The sequence below is a fragment of the Aythya fuligula genome, chromosome 5, assembly GCF_009819795.1.
Source record: "Aythya fuligula isolate bAytFul2 chromosome 5, bAytFul2.pri, whole genome shotgun sequence".
NCBI lineage: Eukaryota > Metazoa > Chordata > Aves > Anseriformes > Anatidae > Aythya > Aythya fuligula.
In genome coordinates this window covers 31,557,744-31,574,048 of record NC_045563.1, presented here as the reverse complement: position 1 = coordinate 31,574,048, position 16,305 = coordinate 31,557,744, and the positions used below count along the sequence as shown (strand labels likewise).

General features: G+C 48.7%; 2 protein-coding genes across 3 annotated transcripts; one reads left to right on the top strand and one right to left on the bottom strand.

The window, feature by feature from the left end:
• Positions 1-392: 392 nt before the first annotated feature.
• Positions 393-6,134, bottom strand: SIRT3 (sirtuin 3). Of its 2 annotated transcripts, XM_032187675.1 has the most exons (8): positions 6,013-6,134; positions 5,726-5,825; positions 4,470-4,667; positions 3,760-3,992; positions 3,514-3,614; positions 3,125-3,286; positions 2,501-2,710; positions 393-1,342 (listed from the first exon to the last, which is right to left on the bottom strand). In XM_032187675.1, exons 1-8 carry the CDS (start codon positions 6,065-6,067, stop codon positions 1,322-1,324), a joined length of 1,080 nt encoding a protein of 359 aa, XP_032043566.1. In that variant the 5' UTR covers positions 6,068-6,134; the 3' UTR covers positions 393-1,321. The 2 variants fall into 2 exon arrangements, with proteins under 2 accessions (XP_032043566.1, XP_032043565.1); XM_032187674.1 differs by having other exon boundaries at positions 393-2,710.
• A 514-nt stretch (positions 6,135-6,648) lies between these two features.
• PSMD13 (proteasome 26S subunit, non-ATPase 13) lies at positions 6,649-14,802 on the top strand. Its single transcript, XM_032189059.1, has 13 exons — positions 6,649-6,859; positions 6,990-7,068; positions 7,753-7,787; positions 7,869-7,924; positions 8,281-8,324; positions 8,572-8,658; positions 8,955-9,126; positions 9,601-9,680; positions 9,765-9,890; positions 10,805-10,867; positions 11,793-11,873; positions 13,094-13,210; positions 13,973-14,802. Exons 1-13 carry the CDS (start codon positions 6,765-6,767, stop codon positions 14,066-14,068), a joined length of 1,131 nt encoding a protein of 376 aa, XP_032044950.1. The 5' UTR covers positions 6,649-6,764; the 3' UTR covers positions 14,069-14,802.
• The last annotated feature ends 1,503 nt before the right edge of the window (positions 14,803-16,305 follow it).

The following is a 16,305-nucleotide window of genomic DNA, read 5'->3' as shown; positions in this document are numbered from 1 at the left end:
AATCTGGGACTGCGCATAGAATGGTTGCTGTGGTAATAGGTGGGTCACCCTGGGCCACCTGGATGTGACTTCAGTCCCCACAGCCAAATTTGGAACCAGTGGCAATGAATTTCATGCCCTGTTGCAGAGAAGATGCTCTGCAACACCTGTGACATGCAAAGTATGTTTCCTAGAGCATGTTTGGGAAGGAGTGGGAGGTAAGTGCAGTGTCCTGATAAAACTGCCTCTCCCTGGGACAGCATTTACAGGGAAGAAAGGCACCCTTGTAAAGTCAAAAAGAAAAAAAAACGGAGCAGGGACACATAAAAAGCAGGTGAAGGAGTGATAATGGGAGGAAGAGAATGTATTCAAAGACTTAGGGAATGTGTGAATTTTACAGAAAAACCCTCAGCTGGCATCAGCAAAAGAATACAAACTCTTTTTATTATTAAATAATTAATACTGTACTGATTGACAGCTCTTCCAGTGACTTGATTTGGCCTTCCTGAACAGGACCAGGGGCTAGGCCCCAGTTACAGGCACATTAACAGCATTCATCTCCTGATTAGCACAGGTTTCATCCAAAGACTAAATGCTACAAGTCTGCAGCAGCTGAAAGATCACGACTAAGACAAAAATATCCGTGGAGGAACTGTGAAATGAGTTGGCAGATGCTCAGCCCTGTGGGGGCAGCTGGGAATCTCACTCCAGAATTAAGTGATTCTGACCAGCTGCTGTAAGGCCTGACTTTCGTGGCATTTTCAACTCTGGCTCTGTGAAGTCCTTTGAGGGTCTCCAAGGTTGGATGGCTCAGAAAGAGGGAGATGCTAACCATAAACTGCAGCTGGGTATCTTGTCTGGCATGCTGGCGTGAGCCCAGGAGCTCCCAGTGACTTACTGGTGAAAGTCTCATGGCTGGACATGGTGAAATAGCATGCTGACAGGGCAACAGCCACAGAAGAGGAAAGTGTCTCCTAGTGGGTGCTGAAATGAGGTAAGGCGAGGAGAGAACAATGTTCACTGGCTATATAAACTGTTCTGAAATCTCAAGTAGAAAAGCCTTCACGTGCAGGACCAGTTTGCAGCTTGGTATTTGGGCTTTGCTCCCTTCAGCTTCCCTTCTTTTGTGGTGAAGGCCTCGCTGGTCTGCTTGCAGGCAGGCTGGACTGAGCCACGAGCATCCCCCTCCTCCCAGAGTGCCAGTCCCAGGTAGATTTGCTGCTGCAGAGCTGGACGGCCTCTCCCACAGCTCCCTGCCATCATGCTATTCCCTGCCCATGCTGGGCACAAAGTCTCCTCTTCAAGGTGAACGTTGCTCTCCAGCAGCAGGGAGCCAGCTGTCCTATTTGTCTTTTGCATCCAGCTAAAAATAGAAAGACCACACGGTGTTTGCTGGGGTGTTTCAAACCTCCCATCCCCTGCTATTTCAGTCCGTGATGCTTGCTAACACCAAAATCCCAGAGCAAGGAGGCTTTTTTTTTCCATGCTTTACCACATTTGCTCCAGCTTTATCCCTCTGAGATACAGAAGACCACAAACGTTACATCAAAGACCGGTTACTCATACAAATGCAACATGTCTTACAATGAGAAATCAAAAACCCAACCAATAATTACTAATTAAACCTAAAAATTCTTATTCATTCCTATCCAACAATCTGATGAAAGTTATAACAACCTTAATATTAAACATGGAACGTTGAAGCCAGATTTTTCTCTTGGGTCAGGTTAAATTGTGTGCAAACATTAACATACAGATGCTTAAAAATACAACTGGCTTCTCACTGCAGCAAGTTGTCAGAGCCCTGCTGCCGAGGATGGAGCTGTGCGCTTGGTCACAAGCAGAATTGGCCCGGCCCACAAGTTAGAATTTTGGCTTAAATTAAAAATAAAAGAAAGAAAGTTTAGAGAATTCCATGCAACATGTAGAAAAATCTTCCCAGTGGATCTAAAGTAATATAATAATTAACATTAGCATTAAATTTAAAGCAATTAAGAACTTGCTTGCTGACAGTTTCTCACTTCTGAAGATCTCAAAAGAGTACAGATGTAAGAAGAATGGCATGGTGAAATAAACAATCAGGTGTAAAAAAGAGGTGCCAAGTCTTTCATTAGCAACTCAGCGCTGCTGTTGCTGCGTGCTGCTTGGTGGCTGCAGCATACCTGCCACTGCAGCACCTCGCTTGGCGTCAGCTGTGGTACAGTGAGAGACAACTTTCATTTCTAGCATTACCTGTTTCTCACAAATGACCAGAAAATTCACTAGAAATGAAACCAAGGCACCAAGGCAGGCACTGCGCCTGCCCTCATTGTGAAATACCACTTGAGTTTGATATTTTTCTTTTTGTAACCCTTCCGCACATTTCTGTGGTCCTTCCCTCTGAATGCAGACTGCAAACGTGGCAATGTCTGGGGTACAAGTCTCTAATCCCAGCACGCACCACCTGCTTCCCCCAAGATAACTCCAACATGAGGAACGAAGAGGCTAAGGGAGGGAGATGGGGCTCTGAGCCCCTTCCCACCTTTTCTTTTTCCTTCTGAATTAGTGCTTGCATCTCTTCATTCCAGCCCAGCAGCTCCACCAGCTTCTCGACCCCGCCGACCACGTCCCCCAGCTGGGCTATGTCGTTGTAGCGCTGCTGCCAGGCGAACGGTCCTATGAGATCGCGGTTGATGAGGACTCGGGGAACGGAGCTGCGAACAGCTCCTGCCAGGCTGGCAAAGGGCTCCACCTGAAGGAAGGCAACCCAGAGGAGCAGAGAGACACCGTCACCTGGCTGAGGGGCACTGAAGGCATGAACTTACTGCACACGAGGACTTCGTTAGCGCTTATCAGATTCTCCCACTGTGGGCTAAGCTACCCCAGATTTGAGCAAATCACAGATGTCACCAGTTATCTGGTGGCCTGTCTTCGGGTAGACGCAAAAAATGCTTCTTCCTTGTTAGGTGCCCACCTTTACCAGGAGCACACAAGGTTTTTCGACTTCACAAAGTGCATGCACCCTATTTCTCACCTTGCCACCTCACATTTTACCTTGAAACCCAGTTTCTTGCCTTCTCTAAGCCCCCTCTGTCCTCCAAAGGCCCTCAGCCCCGTTGGTGTGCCTTTTCCTTCTTGTGAGATGGGGTGTTCCCTAGTCCCAGACCTCCAGGGATGTCCCGATGACAAAAAGCAGGTCCGCCATGGGGAAGTCTGTCACGTGCAGGAAGAAGCGCTGCGGGAGCTCCTCGCCAAAGAACACGATGTCAGGCTTGACAATTCCAGTGCAGACACGGCAGTGAGGGACCTTGTCTGCCATGACGTCCCCCTGAAGTAAAAGCACCCAACACCACTTGTTACAGGGCAGCACGTACCCGCACAAGCAGGGTCACAACCACATCGTAGCCTTGCTGCAACATCCAGCCCCTCCGTTTCCTTGCACCAAGCCTAATCCCCTCCAACAAGCCCTGCTGGCCCTGAGGGCAAAGTAACGGGCCTGCAATAGGTTCTTCTCTTTGCATTGGTTTGTGTCAATGCCCAGCTGTGACCACTCACCCTGAAGTCCTCTCCCGGGAATTTCCTTCGACAGACCGTACAAGTGGCAGTGGCGAAGGTGCCGTGGGCTTCCACCAGTCTGTCAGGAGGGATCCCAGCAGCTGGAACACAGCACGTGGGGACGGGTCAACTCAGCATGAGGTGACTGACCCAGAAACTCCTTGTTTGTTAGGCATTTCCCCCAGTCCTCCTCCTCACCCTCTTCCTGGTATTTTGCTGTTGGGAGATGGGGAAGAGAAAACTCACCTCTCTCCAGCCCATCAATGTTTTGGGTGTAGAGCCGCAGAAGGAGCCCTTTGTCATGAAGGAGCCTCAGGAAATAGTGGGCATAGTTGGGTCTGTAATTGCCAGGGTACAGCTCCTTGGCCAGAGTGAAAAAGGGCTTGGGGTTGACAAAGAAATAGGTCAGTTCGAAGATGGCTTCTGGATAAGGGATGTCATACTGCTCAAGGTTACTGTAGAGGCCGCTCCCTGGGGACCTGCAAAGAGAGGAAAGCAGGACTGGTGGTCAGACTGCAGGAAGAGAACCAGATCCAGACACAACAGAGCACACAGACAGGTCCTTGCGGTCTCTCTTGCTGCTTTGCATCATCCATTCAGAGCAGAGCTGCATCAGGAGAGCACCTGAAACCACCTCTGCACAAGAGAATGCACCTTGTGGGTCTGATCTAGTGCCACCCCACCTTCTGGCTACAAAGGTGTGCTGACAGTCAGAGTTGGAAGGGCCAAGGTGGTGCAATCAATGCCATCACAAACCCAAGCAACAAGCACGACTATCATCCTGAAGACCTGGGCCAAAACATGACCCAGAGTGGTGCCAGCCTGCCGTTAACGGACAGAGAATAAGCAGGTAAGAAAACTCCTGTGATTAGCCTAGCCTGGCACCACCATTACCTACACCTGATCCTGGCAGTCCCAGCACCGAAAAAGGATAAATAAAACAACGAAGGCATTACCTAAAATCTGGAATACCACTGGGGGTGCTAATCCCAGCACCAGCCATCACCACTATTCGGCGACACTCCTTGTTCCGAATTAGCTTTGCCACGTCCTGCAGGGTGAGCGGCTTCTTCCCACCATCATCTCCCCATCTGCCCAATCCTAAAATGGCTCTGGTGGCAGCAGACAGCGAGAAGGGCCTAGTGCCTTGGATCCTGCTTGGAACAGAGAGAAAGCACAGCAGGTAGCACGCTGTCAGAGACTTCAGCTGAAAGAACTGCTCAGGGGGAGAAAAACACCCCAAGAAATTGCAGAAAGCTCTTCAATCTGCAGGACTGTGTGCTAGTACTTAATCAAGGAGGAGAAAGCTTAAGCAGTAGTCTAATACCATAGGAAAAGGTGCTTTGCATTACACTTTCTTACAAAGATCTAAAAATGCCAAATCAAAACGCACCATATTCCCCTGAGAGTTTTTGTTTGTTTGTTTTGCACAGGGAGTGGACACAGGACTGTGAGAACAGCATTCAGGGAATTGCAAGTCTCATAATCTACTTGCAATGCTTCTGGGATAATGAAGACTCTTCTCTATGGCCTTGGTTTCAAGAAGTTTCTAACAAGGTGGTGTGGTCACTCTGGGACAACACTGCCCGGGTTAGCACAGACATTTCACCAGTTCTCTATTTCCCTGGGGGCTCTGCCTCGGGAGAGCTCCACGTATAAATGGAAAATGACTAAAGGAATTGCAGGTCAGCAGTACATGCAGATGGGTCTGAGAACAGCCATTATCATCTCAAGGAACAGTTTCTCCCTGGACAATTAGTGCTTGCTAGTGCAGGACATTAAGAGCAGTCCAGGGAAGGCGTGGGAACGTGAAGAGCCAAGAGGGAGCTGCTGGATCCTGGCAATCTGCAGATAACAATTATCGAGTTCTAACATCGCCCTCAGCGTGGCTGACAAGGACGTGGCTCTGCCTTGCCAGGCCAGATTCCCAGAGAGCTAAATTCATAACCTGGCAAACGCTGACATTTTTCGGCTAAACCTCCCTACTCTGAGGAGTAGGGCTCCTCGAGCTCCCAGGCTGGAACACACCAGCTCAGGCTCACAGACACGGAGACCGTGTGCCCATTTAGACAGGAGGAGCTCCGTAGTTCCAACCTAGGAGCGTGAGCCCCTTCCCGCGGGAGTCCTGCTCCCATATGGGTGCAGAGACCTGGCGGAACCAGGCAGCAGCCCCCGGCTCGGGGTGCCTGCTCCCCGCAGCCCCGCAGCCCACCTCCAGGCTCCGCAGCCCATCCCGCAGCAGGACAAGAGCCGAGCCAGGCCCCGGGGGCCGCCTCCATCCTTTGGGCCGCGCTCCCGGAGGCTCCTCCATGCTGCAAGAAAGCAGAGAGCCGCTGAGGGGGCGGCTCGGGGGGGGTCCCCATAGCCTGCCCCAGCGCCCAGCCCTACCCCTCACCCCCTGCTTCTCCCCCCGGCGCCCCTCCCGGCTCCGAGCCCTCGCCCACCCCCCGCTGCCCTCTCCCTTCCCCCAAGCCCTCTCCCCCCCATCTCGGCCCCCACCCGCCGCCAGGAGGACGCCGGCCGCCACGGCCCCGCGCCGGGCCCCCCGCTCCATGGCTCCGCGGCCCGCTTTGGGGCCGGGCTGTGCTTTTTTGGGGCTGGTTTTATTTTTTATTTTTTTATTTTTTTTTCCGAGGGGGAGGTGTTGCCATGGCTGCGGGGGGGACCCAGCGTGCCCCGCGCGGGGCCGGAAAGGAGGGCTTTGGGGAGGGTGTATGTGTCTGTTTAGGATGATGATGATGATTATTATTTTATTTTATTTTATTTTGACGTGTGTGTTTTTATTTTTATTTTTTTTCTGATTTATTTTTTTAGGAGCGGGGAGGAAAAAAAATAAATCATTGCCACGGCCAGCGTGCCCCGCGCGGGGCCGGAGAGGAGAGATTTCACTGTTTATATATTTATTTATTTACTTATTTACTTATTTATTTGTTGTTAATGATTTTGTTTTTTGGGGAGGCGGGAGCCCGGCGTTGCCATGGCTACGGGGGGGGGGACACCCAGCGTGCCCCGCGCGGGGCCGGAAGTGAGCGCATTGCCGCGCGCCCGTTGTTTTGGCCTAGGCCTCGGGGGCGTTGCCATGGTTACCGGGGTTACCCAGCGCGCCTCGCGCGGGGCCGGAAGTGAGTGCGCACTTCCGGCGGGGTGCTGTCCCCCTCGCTGTCGGTGTCGGTGCCGCTGCGCGGGGCCGGGTCCGGATTGGGATTGGGACTGGGATCGGGATTGGGACTGGGACTGGGGCCGCCGCCGCCATGAAGGACGTGCCGGGCTTCCTGCAGCAGAGCCAGAGCTCGGGGCCGGGGCAGGCCGCCGTGTGGCACCGCCTGGAGGAGCTCTACAACAAGAAGTGAGGCGCAGGGGGGCCGCGAGGGGGTACGGGGGGGTGGGGGTGGGGGTAATGTCGGGGCTGGGGGCTGAGCAGCGGCGTGGGGCCGGTGCGGAGCGCGGGGCGCTGAGCGGCTCTGTGGCTTTGACAGGCTGTGGCACCAGCTGACGCTGCAGGTCTTGGACTTCGTGCAGGACCCGTGCTTCGCCCAGGGAGATGGGCTCATCAAGGTGAGGCGCGCGGGGATCCCCCTCCCCGGGGGTTATTGCTACCAGGGACGGATCTACAGGGGCTGTATCGTACTCACTGCAAGCACTCTGGGACTGCAGAGCATTACTGAGCTAGGTGAATTCAATCTGAGGGGGTTATGAAGTGTGTAGGTTTTAGTTAATGTGTTAAAAACCTGCTGAGATTAAATGTGTTAGCGTGAGGAGCTTCAATCCAGTGCTGGCTTAATTCTGGGCACTTGAGATTGTTTTGGGGTGCAGAGGGAGTCTCTTTCCTTTCACAACAAAAGGGTTATGATCCCAAACACAGGGTGGGTTGTCATGCTCACGGTTGCTTCAAATCATTCAGTAATTTGTTTCACCCATGCTCTGGGAAGCTTTTCTGTGTCTGGAGATAACTGCTTGCGTGAGTAGTTGTATGTTTTCCCTCTCCTTTGTGTTTTTCCGTCCCAATCCCACTTTGTACTTCTTTCTGTGATAAAGAGCTGTTAATTTCTAGGTGTAGAACAGACAAAATTATCCAAAATAAACAACCTGGGGCTTCTGAATTTTGCGTGCCGTAGGCATTCCTCTGCTGGATGCCCACTGCTTTGTTGAAGGGATGAATAGGAATGCAACGAAAACTGAATATCTTAGGTAAAACAAAGTATAACTTTGCCCTGACTGCCGATGTCTTTGTACCCACAGCTTTATGAGAACTTCATCAGTGAGTTTGAACACAGGTGAGTTTATTTGCCTGGAGGTTTTTAGGTAATGTGCCGCCGGCTACGACTCCTGTGGCAGTGACTTTTCTGTTGTTGCAGGGTGAATCCCTTGTCCCTCGTAGAGATCATTCTTCATGTAGTGAGGCAGATGACAGGTAGGTGACCTTACCCGCTGCCTACAGTGTTTTTAAAAAGGGATGGCTGTGGAATGTAACTAGTTAATAGGAATGGCCAAATATCCAAAACTTAGCTGTTGTGTTTTGGTTATGCTGAAAAGGGAAGCACCAACAGGAAGAGCTGAAATAATCGCTGCTGTATGAGAGCTGTTTTGTTGGAGAGTTAGCTGCTGTGCCACTGTCTGTAGGCCAGGCTTTCTGCACCTCTGGGAGGTGGAGCAATACACTAGGAAAAATATTCCAGTCTTCTTGAATTCTGTTAAAAGATTTCTTTAAAGGCTGAGATTTATTTCGGCTGGAATTCCTGATATTGCTGCTTTCTTTCTCCACTCCAGATCCCACGGTGGCCCTTACTTTTTTGGAGAAGACTCGAGAAAAGGTAATTTAGAGGTTGCACCTTCTGGTGATTTGCTTTCAGGAATTGTTTTGCTTGTGAGCATCATATAGCTGAAGAGGCAGACTGTGTGTTGAGACCTGCACTGGAGAACACTTCCTCTCTGTGGTGAATGATCCCTTATTTTAAGGCAGGGGCCTGTTAACAAATGGAATGCAACTACCTTGAGGTTTCAGGAGCCTGCCTGGCTGGGGTGGTGACGTTCTCTAACTGTCTCTCTGTGTAACTGCAGGTAAAAAGCAGCGATGAAGCTGTCATTCTGTGTAAAACAGCCATTGGGGCCCTGAAGCTGAACATCGGAGACCTGCAGGTCACAAAGGTGAGAAGAGGAGAGCTCTTCATGTATTTTGGGTCCCAACTCAGAGCCTTTTGGAATCAGCAGTGTTTAGGGTGCTTGGTGATGTTTAGCTAACAAGGATTGAGCTGCAGTACTTTGTTTCCTGCCTTGTTTTCTGTCATCCTCTGGGCTTTGGCAGTGGCCTCATCTGCTTTACTGCTGATTGGTGCTACCTCTGGAACAACCAGGAGTGCAAACCCCTTCCCAGTAACCTGGGAGGTGGACGGGTGTGAGCTGTGCCCTTACCTGTAACAAACAGACCTCCTGCTCTCCTCCAGGAGACCATCGAGGAGGTTGAGGAGATGCTGAACAATCTCCCTGGGGTGACTTCAGTTCACAGCCGCTTCTACGACCTCTCCAGCAAGTACTACCAGACGATTGGGAACCACGCCTCCTACTACAAGGATGCTCTGCGCTTCCTGGGATGCATCGATGTTAAAGATCTGCCAGGTAACTCCTTCGCCAAGCACACAAAGCCCCAACTTCCATTCTCTTTTACCATTTTAAATGAATGCACTGGCAGAGAAGTTTTCTCAATGTTATTTTGAATCTGTCGTTGTTGGGTCAGGGTTTAGGGGGAAGGGGAACACCAAAAGAATGCCCGAGTAAGATTCGACACAGAAGTGTATTGAAGGGGTGGGGGCAGGGGGTAGTGCTTCTTCTGGAAGGGATAGTTTTTTCTATTTCCCCAAAATCTTCAAAATAGGTTTTAAAAATAGCCAGTTTGTGCCACTACTGCTGAAATTCAGAAGCCTGCAGTGACAGTCGTGGGAGTAGATGAGGAGGAGGAAGGCTGGAGATGATTTAATACAGACACAGAGAGGAGGGTGAGGGAAGGGGTGATGGATCTTAGGCTGCTGCTTCATCCTGAGTTTTATTTTTGTTGTTTTGAGTGTGGTTTGTATTTTTTTTTTTTTCCTGCAGTGTCAGAGCAGCAGGAGAGAGCCTTTACCCTGGGGCTGGCAGGGCTCTTGGGAGAAGGTGTTTATAACTTTGGGGAGCTGGTAAGTTGCTGCTGCTGTGTTTCAGCTCCTAAGTACCACAAGTTGATTTTACCCTATTAACACAGTCTTGCCTGCATTCTACAGCTCATGCACCCTGTTCTGGAGTCCCTGAGGAACACTGACAGGCAGTGGCTGATTGATACACTTTATGCCTTCAACAGTGGTAATGTGGAGACTTTTCAGGCTTTGAAGTCAGCATGGGGGCAGCAGGTGAGTGAACGAGTTACGTTGCTTCAGGCTAGGCTTGGTTTACAGCGTTTGCTTAGGAGATGCTTTAACTTGAGTTAAATTTCCTGAATCTTTGCATGGGTGTAATTTTAATCATAGCGTAGCATTGCTTCTTCCATAGAAGCACAGCATCATTCAGGTTGGAAAGCCCTCCAAGACCATCTGGTCCAACCACCCCCTACCACCAATTTCCCCGCTAAACCATGTCCCTAAGCACCACGTCCAACCTTTCCTTGAACACCCCCAGGGACGGTGACCCCACCACCTCCCTGGGCAGCGTGTCCCAGTGCCTGACTGCTCTTCCTGAGCAGAAATGGCTCCTCATTGCCAGCCTAAACCTCCCCTGGGGCAACTTGAGGCCACTCCCTCTAGCTCTATCACTAATTATCAGTGAGAACTGGCTGACCCCCAGCTCCCCACACCTTCCTTTCAGGTAGCTGCAGAGAGCAATGAGGTCTCCCTGAGCCTCCTCTTCTCCAGACTAAACACCCCCAGTGCCCTCAGCTGCTCCTCACAGGACTTGTGTTCAGTTTAGTTTTTAGGAAGCCCCGTGTGGAGCCAGGAGTTGGACTCAACGATCCTCATGGGTCCCTTCCAACTCTGGATTTTCTGATCCCGTGGTTATGGACATAGCAGTAATTTGCAGGTTGACCTGGCTGCTTCTACCAGGCTGTGGCCGTGTAGTAGCAGGCTGCCCACCTTTTGAAGCCCTGCATTTAAGCATGCAGACTTATTTTATGGACTTACTGCCAAGCAGTAGGTGGATTGTAACGGTGTCTTTCCCTTGTAAATGAGGATAACGGGTTGCTGAGTGGCTTCCATCAGTGTACGGTGTGCTCCCAGGGGTGGGGGGGAAATAAGTACTAATGAACATGTTTCATTTTATCCTCTCACAGCCAGATCTGGCCGCAAATGAAGCACTTCTGCTGCAGAAGATTCAACTTTTATGTCTTATGGAGGTGAGCTGCTGAGCTGACAGCTGTTACGTGTTAAATGTGGGAAATAGAAAGGCACTGCTCTAACTGCCTTTTGATGGGGGTCGCACTGTTAAGCGGCGTGTTGTCTGCTGGATTTACTTGTTTTACGGATCCTCAGGGTTATAACTAGCTGTTGACTGCAAGTTTCACCTCTAGGTGGTGCCAAAAAGCAAGTACTGCTAGGAAAAGTCTTCAGCTACTGCTTGTTTGCAGTGTAAAGGGTGTGCTCTCTTTGAGGAAGGATGTGGAGGTGGGGAAGAAAGGTATCTGCAAAAACTGCTCAAGTGTAACAGTTCTAGTATAACAAAGACTTCTGAAAACACAGTTAACATTTTAATTTAAGGAGGCCTGAAAATCCTTTCCCTGAGAGGCAACCCTATATATTAAAAGCAGTTTTCTCCTGTCACTCGAAGGCTTTGGCTCTATTGTTACTAAATAGCACTGACGTATAATCCTCCATGGCTCTGGCTCTGTTCTCAAAAACTTAAATATTGAGTATCTGAAGGATAATGTGTATTTATGTATTTGTGCACAGGTGTGTGCAGATATATTCCACTTCTCGTGTTTTACTGAGAACTAGTCTTACGTCCTCTAGGCGTTGTGTTATGCCAGGAATTTGGTGGGCACTGAGACACTTCAGCACAGATTGATTTGCTTTATTTGGAGCTTTTGTTGTCTAAGAAATGCTTGGAGGATCGAGGTGTGTGTGGAGGAGTGAGGGGTGCTGCTCCTTTCTGCTGATGTAAATCTGTTTTTATTTGAAGTATTTCAATTAAATGTAAGCAATGTAGTTGGCACTGCACGTTGAGTGCTCAGCAGGGGGATGCAGTGAAAGTTGTGCAACCTGTGCGTGGAGGGGAAATAAAACTATGCGGCTTTATTTTTTGTTCTGTTTGCTTGAATTCAGATGACTTTCACCCGACCAGCCAATCACAGGCAACTCACTTTTGAAGAGATTGCTAAGAGTGCCAAAGTGACTGTGAATGAGGTGAGTTCAGGTCTGACACTTTTTGATATCTGAGTTTTGAAGCTCTAAAAGCTTCTGGATAGGTCTACTCCCACAGCTCAACTCTAAGTATAAACATTCTCCCCTGTTCTTGTGCATTTGGAGAACTCCGTTCTTGCGAGGAATTGTTCCTGTTCTTAGTAAGTGAGTTTGGCAGATTCTTCGTCATCCAGTGAGGGGAGATTCCACCGTGTCACTGATGTTTAATTTTTCTCACAGTGAAGGTTTTTTTTTCTGTAATCCAGGTGGAATTCCTTTGAAGCAACTTCTGCCTGTTGTCCCTTGTCTTTTCATGTGTCCTTGTAAGAACGCTACCTCCACGTTCTGTGTTACTGCCTTTTAAGTTTTGGAAGCCAGTGATGAGATTGCCCTAAGCCTTCTCTTGCTGAAGCTGAACAAATCCAGTTTCTTCCTATGTCAGGTTCCCCACCTCCTAATCTTGGTGGCTCTTTGCTGTACTCTCTCCAGTTTTGCACTGCCTGACTCAAACTAGAAAGAGGGTGGTGCACAGCAGACCCCAGTGTTTCAGGTATGTTTGAGGAAGTGTGAGGTCGCTGCCCCTGCTGCGAGTCCCCCCCTTTTGAGCAGGGTTTCTGTGGCCAGAGCTCAGCCTGTGCCGTTGCTGGGAAGCTTTCTGTCTCAGATGTGGGACCTTGCACTTGTCTTCGTTGCACTCCACGCAGTTCTTGTTAGCTCAGGCTGTTGAGGTCTGTCATTACGGTGACTCTTTACTTCTAGCTTATCTACCTCTCCTACCAGTTTGGCTTCATCTGCAGATTTGTAATGCTGCTGATTTCAAATGCAATGAACTGGTATCAGACCCAGTATCAACGCCTGGGAAACTGCTTGTAGCTAGCTGTCTGCAGCTCTGAATCACTAACCACTACCCCTTGAGCTTGGAGGCTTAGCAGATTCTTTCACTCATCTTGCGGTCCCTCTGTATGCTCTGACGAGCTTGTCAACAAGAATGTGGTAAAAGGTTTTGCTGAGTTCCTTGCTAAAAGAAAGGTGCAGAGCACCTACAGCTCTTCATCCACTGAATAAGTTATTCCATTTAAAAGATGGGTGTGAGAGACTGGAGGTGGTCTTGATTGTTTTGAATGTAGAAAGAATTCTGCAGGCTAGATCCATTTAAAAATTTCATCCATCTTTGGAAAAGCGGCTGATTCTGTGTTCTTGATCTTTTTTTTTTCCTTTTTAAGGTGGAACTGCTGGTGATGAAGGCGCTGTCAGTAGGCTTGGTAAAGGGCAGTATTGATGAAGTGGATAAGAGGGTGCACATGACGTGGGTGCAGCCACGTGTGCTGGATTTACAGCAGGTAATGACCAGCTTGAGTACTGTGGCATGTCTGACTTGTTTTCTTGTGTCTGAGGTGACCGGAAACTAAAGTAACAACTGGGAAGAGTTACTAGCTGAGAGTGTCTCCTTAGTGTTTCTTGAAGCTCCTCAAGGAGCTCAGAAGTATATCAGCTTTTCCTCCATCCTTTTTATGTTGCCTTCTTTAGCTCTTACCGTAGGTAGACAGTACTTCTTGTATCTGATTTGCAGTAGCTAGTTGCAAATCTGTCAGGCGATAAACTACTCGCAACACTTCTCAAAAACCACACAAACCACCAGGAAACAGAGAGGCGATGACAGTGTGCTACAGAAGGCTGCAGATGTTTATGTGGTTTCTTCAGACTTAGGTGCATCGAACAAAATGTTGTGTTCCCAGGTTGTAGGTGGCAGCTTTGTCTTGGGAAGAGAGTAGTTCAAGGTGGTAATGAAGATGAATTTGAGAAGCTCAGCACCTTCGTAATAAATGTTTTGGGAGACTATATAAGGTGCCTTTACCTTTTGAGAAACACAAACACACAAAATTGCTACATCCATGGCATAATAGCTGCAAACAATTCCTGTTGTGCGTTTCAGTTTAATTTACAATACCGTAGCTCTGATGTTAAGAGATGTTAAGCAGTGTCTTTTCTAGATGCAGGGGTTTATGAGAAGTTGAGATCTCAAGCGTTTGTCCTTAACAGTGAGTGTTGGTGTTGTAGTGGGAGGGAGCAGCAAAGTGACTTTCTGTGGACTTGTCTTCCAGATCAAAGGGATGAAAGATCGCCTGGAGTTCTGGTGCACAGATGTGAGGAGCATGGAGATGCTGGTGGAGCACCAAGCCCACGACATCCTGACATAGAAGCCCTTGCACTACCCTGGGACAGTAACTTCTGCTGCTGCTGCTAGCAGCACTCAGACCACTGACTCTGTACTGAATTATATGGAAGGGGGGTGGGTGGGCGGGCAGAGGGGAGAGCAGCTTTCTGATGCTTGGTCGGAGGAGTAAGTGGCCTTTTGCAGTGTAACCCTTTGGTGCTTGGAGTCAAGATTTCCCTACACGCTACCATTAGTGGCACTGACCGTGGGAGCTCCCGTCCTGCTCTCGTAAAAAAGTGGCCACGGGCTCCACAGTGGTTTATTTATCAGTTTTGCTATCAAGCTGTTGCGGGAGGACGATGCTGGTTGCATGTTATGGGGGTGGAGGTTATTTGCCCGGTACAGGGGTAGCAGAAGCTCCTCTATTAAAGCGTGCTAGAGAGGTGCCTGATCACTGTATGTGGTATTACGTAGTGGTACTGGCCTTAGGAGGGCGTGACCTTCCCTCGTATCCTCTCCCTCTGTGCCCCTGCAGCAGCCCCAAGGCAGCAGTGCTGAAATCATCTTTCTCTTTTCGCCCCCCTTCTCCACAACCCCTCCTCCTCATTTGCAGTAGAGGGAGTGTTTACTCCATCAAAGGGTTTTTTCCAGGATTGCCGTTCAGTGGATTTGGTTTTATATACTTCTGGGGGTTGTTGTCTTTTATGAACACTTTGTGCTAAAGCGAGTTGCAGCAGTATTGCTGGAATAAACGTCTCTGCCTTCCCTTTTCTTGTAGTTCTGTTGTGCCTTCTTTCTGACTCGCATTTGGATCTCTGCTCTGTTTACGAATGTGCTTCCTTCTAGGTTTCATGTTACAAAAGCCCTTTCTTCAACACAGATTAAATCAGTCTGCTAATCACCAGCTGGATGAGTGTGTAATTTGCATAGTACGTAGTACTATTTAAATGTGTTCTTTATTGTCAAGTTCTGCTCTTTTGTGGGAAACTACTCCTGATATCTTTTTACAAATAGGCATAAGTGACTGAAAAGGTTGAATAAGGCCTGAGATGAGGTTGTGGTTTTCTGGGTTTGTTTCTTTGCTTTTGCCTCTTAATGACTTTAAAAGCTTTCCATAATGTAATGGTTTCACTCTACAACTGCCGATGTCTTCATAAGGATGGAAAATAATTGTACACATCAAGACTTTGAAACAAATGCAGGTCTGAACTGGGGGCTATGTCCAAGTATCCATTTGGATGCACAACACGCATAATTAAACAGTAGTAATAGCAAATACACTAAAACTTATAACAGTGGCTTTAAACTGAGCACAGTCGTACAACTTTGATAAATTCCTGAGGGTGTAACTGGATTTTTTTTTTTTAAGTACTGCTGCCAAAGCATCCATGGATGGTTTCTGCTTCACAGTGCTAGCTTGATGGACTACTGTTCTTCAAGTGCTTCGGTTAGCATTTTGATTCTCTGCTTATTAAATATGCTGTATCGCTCAAACTAGTATAGAAATTCTTATTCTTTGTATGCTTTTTTTGTTTGCTGCCTTGACTTTCAGGGTTTAAGACCAGCAACAGAAAAAAGCAAGCACATGGCTGATGCTATGCTGCTATGTGAGTGCAAAGGTGTTTTGGACAAAGAAGAATTAAGCTTTTATAAAACAGCAAAAGTAAAACTGTCATACCTTACACCTGCTCACCCTCAACCCTTCTGCCTCTTATTAGTTTTTGCCAAAATTTCTTGGTTCAGTTCTGAATACCCACGTCTTCCCTGCCCATTCCATCAGCTTTAATGTTTTGCTCTGCCCTTAGCTGAGCTGTTGAATTGCATTGTGATGTTCTCTCCTCCTAGCTCATGCAGTTTGACTTCCCTAGCTCCTGCCTTGTTGCACCTTCCAAAGCTCATTCCTGATCTTGCTTTTACTGACTTCTGGAGAGAATGCTGGGGGAATGAGCATTCTGGTCAGGAAAATCTTCCATTTACCTCATAGCTGAAGACAGGAAGAGGACTCGAAAATAGAACTTCCTTAGCAGCCTCATGTCGCTGCATGTTGGGAGTAAAGGCAGTGCCAACAGTGCAGCAGGCTCATAGGGCTGCCATCACTTCTGAAGCATGTCAGAAGGCTGAGGCAGTGCTGTTGAGGCAGTACTCGAGTATTTTCCCCGAGTATTTTGACAACCCTCTTGTGCTGTGGGGAGTGTTTGTACAGAAACGTTTGAGCAGCTTCTGAAGTGAGTGTAAAGATCTGTAGTCTGACTGAATTGTGACAGTTTCAGAAGTTTTTTC